Raw genomic sequence first — 10,586 nt, forward strand, 5'->3', positions numbered from 1 at the left:
GATTTTTTGACATCTTCGCGACGGGCCAGGAAAAGCTTTTGGGCTTCACCTGTTAGCAGACATACAGCTAGTCCCACTGGAGGATCAAACTATGGGTTTGTAGGTTTGATGAAATTCAGTGTTTGGAAGTCAAACTTTAGGTGTGGGGGTGCAGAAAAACAAGTATAGATGAAGTTAATATACATTTGAAAATTCGCTTTGTCAAACGCAGAATCGTTTTAGTTCTGGATCTGTTGTTGCCCCTATCTTTTTGCTATGTTGCTAAACAATGAACCTAACTACTTAGACACTCATTGGAACATCATACCTTGATCTCCGAATTACACTGACCATAATCATCATTCATTTAGCCCTTTATATTTGTGCATCGTCCAAGACAACATTCTATGTAGGGACAAAGGCTGAAACTTTAGTACTTTACTTTCTTTTTCTTTCATCAGCTCCATGGTTCCTCTTCGTCTTATTATTTATTTATTTATTATCCTTTCAAAATCATCACTTACCTCTGTCTCTGTTAGAGAATAGGCAGTTCCTCAACATTGAGGGAAAAATGTCTTATGTTTGTTAATGTGTTCTCCAAACTCCCAAGGATTAACTTTTCCCTTAAAATATATGTCCAATTTAGACATGATTGGGCAGAAACTCTCAAATTCAGTGGAAAATCATAACTAGTCTTGCAACGTTCTAGTGTTTAACGCAATTGAAAATTTACGTTAGTACATTTTTACTCCAGTAGCATAATGTTTTTCTTTTAAAAAAGACTAGGCTGGCTCTTTAAAAAGGGCGTCCCCTAATCTCATTTTGATAGGAAGATATATAATTAGTGCTGTATTTTGTCCCGGGCCCGGGCCTTAGTGGGCCGGGCCTCGCGGTCCCGGGCTTCGTGGTCCCGGGCTCTAGCGGTCCCGGTCTTCATGGGCCTAATGGGTGGAACCGGCCCGTGACGGGCCTAAGCCCACATGGTCATGTGCTTAACGGGCCGGGCTTCGCGGGCCTAGCGGGCTTTTTTTTTTTTAAAGACAATTTCTTGTAGTATCATGGCTATATTAAAAATATATATGTAGTATATATGTATATCTAATTATTAAAGTGCTTGACGAAAAAGAAAATAACAAAACAATAGTAAAACACTAAATTGTCATGCATAAATATCACTTCTTGAAGTATATTATATTGTATCTTATGTATATATATTCTCTTATATATTTTCTTTTAGTATATGTATTGTATCTTATGTATATATATTCGCATAATAATATATTTTCTTGTAGTATATATATTGTATATTATGTATATATTGTAGCATAATATATTTTCTTGTAGTATATTATATTGTATCTTATGTATATATATTCTCTTATATATTTTCTTGTAGTATATATATTGTATCTTATGTATATATTGTAGCTTATAAATATATTTTCTTGTAGTATATATATTGTATATTATGTATATATTGTAGCATAATATATTTTCTTGTAGTATATTATATTGTATCTTATGTATATATATTCTCTTATATATTTTCTTGTAGTATATATATTGTATCTTATGTATATATTGTAGCTTATAAATATATTTTCTTGTAGTATATATATTGTATATTATGTATATATTGTAGCTTATAAATAATTCTAAGTATAGACAAAGAAATATTGCGAAAAGAAGCTCATGGGTAGAAGCAATAAATTTTATTACCAAAAAATGACATATCTTTCTTAGTCATCCTTCCCCCAATGGAATGAGCACAACAAGGTACTAATACCACCATTAGAAGGAAAAAAACTAAGGAAGATGTGCCAAAATACAAGTTACATATTATTCTATGTATTATCTCTAACAAATCTCATAAATCCTTCAAGGTTCGGAGGAGGTTGCGTTGGTGGTGGTGGAAAAGAAGCTTGTTCATCACCACTTCCGGGCGAAGCCGAATCCTCCGTAAGTTCCGCTATCATTTCTTCATAAGCTTCATCTATCGCCGGTTGTGCTTCTGCAATTCCAAAGTTTCTTCTTTCCGAGCGGATCCAATCTCTAAACAATACTGATTTTTCCAAGCTATCCCTCATAGACGCTCTATGATCACCTATTTGCAGTCTTGCTTGACTGAAAGCGCTCTCTGATGCAACAGTTGAAGCTTGAATTGATAAAATATCCCGAGCCATCCTTGCAAGAACAGGAAAATGTTTTTCCCTTGCCTTCCACCATTCCAAAAGATCAAAAGAGCCGTCTGGATTCTCCTTTTCAAGTCCCTGAGACAAATAAACTTGAAGCTCATTTAGATGTGAAGTTTCATCATAATTTTCACCTTGAGACCCCCTGAACTCCGTCCAAGATTTAAGAGCTTTTAAGCCCGCAACTCTTTTAGAGGATTGTGAGCTAGACGAAGTAGGGGTTGGAATAGTTGGCCTAGCATGCTCTAAGGCAAGTTGATAAGCATTATAAACTGTTTGAGCGTTAATCTTAATTGAAGCTTTTGCATCTGCAAGTGTCGCAATTTCCTCATTTGAAAGATCTAAAGCCTTATAAATATTTGAATACCAAAAATGAGGACCTCCCAATTTCATTGTAGGATTTAGCATTGCAGCAAGACCATAAATAGGAGGGATAGGAAAAAAATATTTTTTAAACTTTTGTTTCATTTCATTTATAGCAAGTTCATAAATATCCCCACCCTCACTAAATTCAACAAACAAATCAGATAGTGCTGCAATATAAACTAAACAGTTTGAAATAGTAGGATAATATTGCCCAGAAAATGCATTTGTTGCAATTTGAAAATGTTCTAAAAAATCTAAAAGAATTTTAACATTAGTCCAATCTTGAGTGGTAAGCATTTCATCATCATCTTCACCACCTACCCGAGAATTAAACGTTGCATTAATTGGGTTTCTATATTCATATGCTACTACTAAACTTTCGTACATACAATTCCATCTAGTCGGGCAAGGTTTAGGAACCTTTCTTTCTCTAAGGCCATATTCATCACATTTTTTAAAATACTCTCTAAGTCTACTTCTACGGTTTGAATAAAAAAGCCAATTAAGAGCCATTCTAACCTTTTCAATTTCTATGTTTAATATTCGCATACCATCACCGACAATTAAATGATAAATATGACAAATACATCTAACATGGAAAATATTAGTAAATGCAGGATTTAGTGTTGTTGTAAGCATGCCTATAGCACTGGTGTTACTAGAAGCATTATCCATTGAAATTGCCATTATTTTATCGCTAAAGCAAAAATATCTACAAATATCTGCAACAGTGTTAGCTATAAACTTACCTGTGTGACGCGAATTAATTATTCTATATGCAATTATGCGTTTTTGCATTATCCATTCCTCATCTATCCAATGACTTGTAACAGTTAGGTAATCACAATCATTACCACTTCTACCAATATCAGTAGTAATAGAAATCCGATTAGGTATATGAGTAAATAAATAACGCAAATATTGTTCATATTCATGTTTGAATTTATAAATATCACTCTTAACTGTTGCGCGAGGCCAACCTTTATAAGTAGGATTAAACACTCTTCTAATATAATGAACCCAATTAGGATTAGAAGCAAAAGTATAAGGTAAGCACATAACAGTAATCATCTTTGCTAATTCTTCACGATCTCTATTTGGATCGTAATATAAAATACCTCCAGTGACAGTGTTAATTCCTGGTTGAACTAGATTTGAACCTGTACTAGGGTTAACCGCAGAATCTACACTTGTCCCCTCTAGATGCGCTTTCATTTGAAAAAATCTAGCCTTATCTCTAGGGTGTGTTTTTATGTGCCTAGTCAAACTACCTGTGCCGCTACGGTCTCCTACATATTTATGCGACATTAATTTCCCACAAGTTTTACACTTAGCCTTATTTTTTTCTCTTACTTGAGTAAAAAAATTCCAAACTAATGATGTTTCTAAGCGTTTAGCAGGTTCTCTATTAAAAGTAGGAGTTTCTACAGGTGGGTCGACCGGTGCATCACTTGGGTTATTAAGAGGACTAGTAGGTGTATCATCTAAATCCGGTGCTTGAGTTTCATCATCATCCTCATTTTCCTCATTATTTTCTAAGATGGTTTCATTAGGATAAAGAGCATTCATAATTTCATCATCTAATCTATCACCTGGTGCAACATTATGATAAAATTCACTATCGGTAAATTGAAAACAAGGGTGATCACTATCAAGAATTACGGAAGGAGGAGGACGTCTAGGTTGGCGACTACTTTCAACTTGCTTATCTTTTCTAGGTCGGGGAGCCGGGGGAAGGGTAGTTGGTTGGCCACTACTTTCACCGGTTTTATCTTTTCCTTTACCAAACATTTTTTTCAAAGTAAATGCCATATTAATTATAATTATGCAAACTAAACCACACAAAAATATATTCTAAAAACGTAAGAGTTGAAACGAGTTTACCGGATTGCCGAACAACTTCTTGAAAATTGAAAATCGTTGAACACTTGAAAACTTCAATTCAACAACTTCACAATTTTTCACGAAATTTCAACAATAAATTAAGTAATTGTAGTAGAGAGATTGAGAGATATTGAGAGATATTGATGAATTGGTGAATAAAAATGAAAGAATGAGGGGGTATTTATAGTTGAGAAATGGGGAAAAGTGTAATTATATAAAGTTTGGGGTTAAAATAAAGTTTGGGGGCCAAATGGCCATTTTTTAAACTTAAAAAACGGTCATATTTTCAGCCCAAACGGCTAGATTTTAAATATGGCCGATTGAATTTTTTTTTTTTTTTGAAAAATAGTCGTTGGGCCCGCCAGGCCCGCCTGCCGGTCCCAGGCTAAACGGTCCCGGGCTCGTGGGTTCAACCATGGAGACCAGCCCGTGACGGGCTCAGGAGGCCCACCAAGACCGGCCCACCCAGGACCGTCCCACCAGGCCCACCAGGCCCGTTAGGACCGCGGGCCCGGTCCGGTCCGGTTCAGGCCCGGCCCACCGAGCAGCATTAGATATATTGATAATTATCCCAAGGAGGCTTACTACTCAGTTGATAGATCAGGTGAACTGACGACTTACTATTGGGAATCGTGGGTTCCGTCAAGCTTCTCATAGAAATACAAAAATGTATCGCCCACTTTCTACAATCTGACTTGAACCTTTGGATAGACTCTGGAGGATCAACAACCATAGCTGCACGGAGTATATAAGGATGAAAGGAGATTTTATGTTTACTAATTTTACAAATTGTTCAAATGAGTGGAAAACAGGAGACAACACAACAATTAGCTTGGATTAAGTGGGGGTACTTATAAAATTTTTGTGATACAAATTAAAAATTAAAAGTGTAGCTATTTCATTAGAATCTATACATTAGGGGTGGGTATATATCGGGTAAAACCGATAACCCGAACCGTTAATTCTTTATTGGGTTATCGATATTGGGTTAACGGTTCGGTAACGGGTTATTTTTTTTTATTGGGTTATCGGTTCGGGCTCGGTTTGCATTTTTGTTATTGGGTAAAAACCGATAACCCAATAAGAATGATGTAATTTACTAATTTACCCTTAAGTATATACTAGAGTTATTTATTTTCCTAATTCCCTCTTCACTCTTCAGTCTTCAGTCGTTTGTCTCTCAGTTCTCATTCTTGTTTCCGTCGCAGCCCCCAAGAGTCAAGACGCAAGACTCACCACCAGTTCTCCGCCAGACATCAGTAGATACTGCACAGAAGTGAGAGCGTGCTTTTGTTAAGAAACAACAAAAGTTGGCAGTTTACACGTTCTGGCAGTTTGATTTCTTTGTTTTATATATTGCAAAATTTTTAGTTGTTTTTTGTTATCGGGTAAACAGATAACCGAACCGATAACGATATATAACCGATTAACCGATAACCGATAACCAATATCTTATCGGTTTGATTATCGGGTTATGATATTTGTAAATCGATAACCGATATACAAAACCGATAATGTTCAAAACCGAACCGAACCGACCGATGCCCACCCATACTATACATCTCCATCTCCTGTAGATTAGCTTGGCACGTGTGAAGTCCCGACATACTCCTCGCACGCGCGACCCGGTTCCTCTGGTCAAGCAACACAAGACAAATAGTACCTTAATAAAGTGAACATAACGCAAAAGTAAAAAAGCAAAAAGCCACAAACAGAAACACAAATATTCACTTAACACACACACACAGAAAATCTGCATCAACGGTGCTTTCGGTGTAATCTCAGAAGATTCAACCCACCCCCAACTTCACCCCACCCCCACTTCACCCACCCCCTCTTTAGAATCAAACAAAGAACACAGAGCATTACCACCCTACTTTGTTTTTTTTTCTCTTTCAAAATATACTGTACACTGTTTTGTTCCTTATTTCTTGCGTTGTTTCTTCGCTTTTTAGCTAGCTAGACCTCTCTGTACTATTCTATTTCACTTTGTTACAAGAAAAGCTCTAAAACCCTTTTTCATTTCCCCCCTTAAGGCTCCAGAACTCTTCGCAAACTTATCAATAAAACCCACAAGGTACATTCACTTCTGTATTTTTGTGTTGTTTATAGATGTGCATTTTGTAAGAAATATTGTTTTCTTTTTGCTACATTTTGGGTTCTGTTGAATCTTGGCTGGTGTTTTCTTGAAACTTGATGTTTGTACATCTGTAATGTGGTTAGATTTTTTTGCATTCTGCGTTTTTTTTAATATTTGCCTTTTGCTTTGGTTTGCTTTCCATTTTTTGTGGTTGAGAGAGGAGATGAGTGTTTTTTTTTTTGTAGAGTTTAATTCGAGCATTGATTAAAGATTGATTTTTTGTTGCTCCAGCATTTTTAGCTCAGTTTTGTATGCTAAAAGAACTGACCTTTTCTTTAATTTTATGTTGTGAAGGTTTGAAGCATTCAGATCTGAGGCTTTGAATGGTTTTGGCATTCTAGAGGTTCCTTTTCATCTTTTTGGCTACATTTGCTTAACACTCTGTTTTGATTGAATTGGAGCATTAAAGTAATTCTGAGTAATTCTCACATTCTGGTGGTGGATATAGGGGACTTGTTTTAGTGATATATAAAAAATGCAGAGACCACCCCCACAAGAAGATTTCTCACTCAAGGAGACCAAACCCCACCTTGGCGGAGGGAAGGTCAGTGGTGATAAGCTCACTAGCACATATGATCTTGTTGAGCAAATGCAATATCTTTATGTCCGAGTAGTGAAAGCCAGGGATTTACCTGGTAAGGATGTTACGGGTAGTCTTGATCCTTATGTTGAGGTTAAGCTGGGGAACTATAAGGGTACGACTCGTCGTTTTGAGAAGAAGTCGAATCCTGAGTGGAGTCAGGTGTTTGCTTTCTCAAAGGATAGGATTCAGGCTTCTGTACTTGAAGTGACTGTGAAAGATAAGGATGTTGTTAAGGATGACTTTGTGGGTCGTGTTCTGTTTGATTTGAATGATATACCTAAAAGGGTTCCCCCGGATAGTCCTCTCGCTCCGCAGTGGTATAGGTTGGAGGAGAGGAATGGTAGTAAAGTCAAAGGAGAGTTGATGTTGGCTGTTTGGATGGGAAATCAAGCTGATGAAGCCTTTCCTGAAGCTTGGCATTCAGATGCTGCTGCTGTTAGTGGTGCTGATGGTCTTGCAAATATAAGGTCTAAGGTGTACCTCTCACCAAAATTGTGGTACCTTAGAGTTAATGTGATTGAGGCTCAAGACTTGATTCCGAGTGACAAAAGCAGGTTTCCAGAAGTTTTTGTCAAGGCCATCCTTGGGAATCAAGCGTTGAGGACCAGAGTTTCCATGAGCAAGACCATTAATCCCATGTGGAACGAGGATCTGATGTTTGTAGCAGCTGAACCGTTTGAGGAGCCATTGATTTTGAGTGTGGAAGATAGGGTTGCACCAAACAAAGATGAGGTCATCGGAAGATGTGCTATTCCTTTGCAGTATGTGGATAGGAGGTTGGACCATAAACCTGTGAACACTAGGTGGTTTAATCTTGAGAAGCATATTATTGTCGAGGGAGAAAAGAAGGAAATCAAGTTTGCTAGCCGGATTCACTTGAGAGTATGTTTGGAAGGAGGCTACCATGTTCTGGATGAGTCAACCCATTACAGTAGTGATCTTAGGCCAACTGCAAAACAGCTGTGGAAATCTAGCATCGGTGTCCTTGAAGTAGGTGTTCTGAGCGCTCAGGGCCTATCACCAATGAAAACAAAGGATGGAAGAGCAACGACAGATGCCTATTGTGTGGCCAAATATGGGCAGAAGTGGGTGCGGACAAGGACAATTATCGATAGCTTTGCTCCCAAGTGGAACGAGCAATACACCTGGGAAGTGTTTGATCCTTGCACTGTTATAACTATTGGTGTTTTTGATAATTGCCATCTGCAAGGAGGAGATAAATCCGGAGGGGCAAGGGACTCAAGGATTGGAAAGGTCAGGATCCGTCTTTCGACTCTTGAAACTGATCGTGTCTACACACATTCATATCCACTGCTGGTCTTGCATCCTACTGGGGTGAAGAAGATGGGTGAAATACACTTGGCTGTGAGATTCACTTGCTCATCGTTGGTGAATATGATGCATATGTACTCTCAGCCGTTGTTACCCAAAATGCACTATCTTCATCCATTAACTGTTAGTCAGCTGGACAACTTGAGGCACCAAGCCACTCAGATTGTCTCGTTGAGGCTGAGTCGTGCTGAGCCACCTTTGAGGAAAGAGATAGTAGAGTATATGTTGGATGTTGGTTCTCATATGTGGAGCATGAGGAGAAGCAAGGCTAACTTTTTCAGGATTATGGGTGTTCTAGGTGTGGTAATTTCTGTTGGAAAATGGTTTGATCAGATATGTAATTGGAAAAACCCCATTACGACTGTCCTGATCCATATCTTGTTCTTGATACTGATACTATATCCGGAGCTTATTCTACCTACCATTTTCCTCTATCTCTTCCTAATTGGTATTTGGTACTACAGATGGAGGCCAAGGCATCCTCCTCACATGGATACTCGCCTTTCTTGTGCTGATGCTGCTCATCCCGATGAGTTGGATGAGGAATTTGATACTTTCCCTACTTCACGTCCTCCTGATATTATTAGGATGAGGTATGACCGCATAAGAAGCATTGCAGGGAGGATTCAGACCGTCGTTGGCGACTTGGCAACTCAAGGGGAGAGGCTGCAGTCTTTGCTGAGTTGGAGGGACCCTAGAGCGACAGCGCTGTTTGTGATTTTCTGCTTGGTTGCTGCCATTGTGCTCTATGTTATGCCATTCCAAGCTGTGGCACTCTTGACCGGATTTTATGTATTAAGACATCCTAGGTTCCGCTACAAACTTCCATCTGTGCCGCTTAATTTCTTCAGAAGGTTACCTGCTAGAACAGACTGCATGCTCTGAGCTGTGCTTTTGGCAGCTATCATCTCTATCCTACCTTATGTGGTTTTCCCTCTTGAATCGACGAAAATGATATAGAAATTTGTGGGGCTGTCCTTTTCCTTTTCCTCTTCACCTAGTGGTGAATATTATGTCCTTGTTTTTGGATGAAGATCTTATGAGAATCTTGCTTTCTATTTGTTCTAAGTTTGTCAAAAGTTGGCTGTCTGATGTAGCCTGTAAGTTCTTTTGTAGTATTAAACAAGCTCCATGCTCAATTCTAAGTACTCCTTATTCAAATGGAATTTATTTATTTTTTGTTCTTTCATTGACATGGTCATGTTTGTATATTGCTATTCAAATGTGAGTTTTCGTCTCTCACAAATCCAATACTTTGTTTTTTATGTCCAAGCATTATAACGCGTATAAATGAAAAATGTTGCCAGGTATTAAAATGGGGCGGGTATTTTTATCCAATCAGGGCTAGCCACATGTCTTTTTTAAGATGGCACCAAGCTAAGCTCCTATTTGGCCATAAATTTTGGCTATTTTTTTCAAGAGTGAAATATGATCAATTTTTTTAAATTTTTTTTTTTTTTTCAAGTTCCCAAAAACTAAGTGATTTTTTTTTCCAAAATAAATTGCATGGTCAAATAAACTTTAACTTTCAAAAATTATTTTTACACAACTTTAAAAATTTTTTTTTTCTTCAAATTTCAGCTAAATTTATGTCCAAACGTTAGCTAAATGTGTGAGGGGCAAATATGATCGATAAGTATAACGGTAAGGATAGTTATACTAAAAAATAAAATATAGGGTAAATATGACTAAACATAGGGTAGATGGGTAAATATTGCACTTTTCCCTATTGAGAATTGTTTAATTGTACCTGTATAAATGCAACTTGAAAATATATTTGTTGGTGGCTTTTGTCAACTTATGAAGACAAAATCTGTTCTTTTCACAAAGGAAACTCAGTCTGAGTGTACTTTGTTCTTTAAAGCTGTATAACTAACAGTAACAATGGGTTTCCCTTGCTTTGGAGACGAAGGGCCTAAATGGGGGAGAAATTAGAAAATAACCAGATTTACAAGTGGTCATTCAAAAATAGTCACAGTTTCAAAAGTAATCGAAATTTAGCCACTTCTTATGAGTTCGAGTCTCCCCAAGAGCAAGGTGGGAAGTTCTTGGAGGGAAGGATGCCGGGGGTCTATTTGGAAACAGCCTCTCTACCTCAGGGTAGGGGTAA

The 10,586-nt window shown here is 37.6% G+C and overlaps 1 protein-coding gene across 1 annotated transcript; it reads left to right on the top strand.

Moving 5' to 3' along the window:
• Nucleotides 1–6,412: 6,412 nt before the first annotated feature.
• Nucleotides 6,413–9,669, top strand: LOC104217860 (FT-interacting protein 3-like). Its single transcript, XM_009768191.2, has 2 exons — nucleotides 6,413–6,498; nucleotides 6,856–9,669. Exon 2 carries the CDS (start codon nucleotides 7,037–7,039, stop codon nucleotides 9,359–9,361), a length of 2,325 nt encoding a protein of 774 aa, XP_009766493.1. The 5' UTR covers nucleotides 6,413–6,498; nucleotides 6,856–7,036; the 3' UTR covers nucleotides 9,362–9,669.
• Nucleotides 9,670–10,586: the final 917 nt, after the last annotated feature.

Source organism: Nicotiana sylvestris, chromosome 12 (genome assembly GCF_000393655.2).
Source record: "Nicotiana sylvestris chromosome 12, ASM39365v2, whole genome shotgun sequence".
Lineage (NCBI taxonomy): Eukaryota > Viridiplantae > Streptophyta > Magnoliopsida > Solanales > Solanaceae > Nicotiana > Nicotiana sylvestris.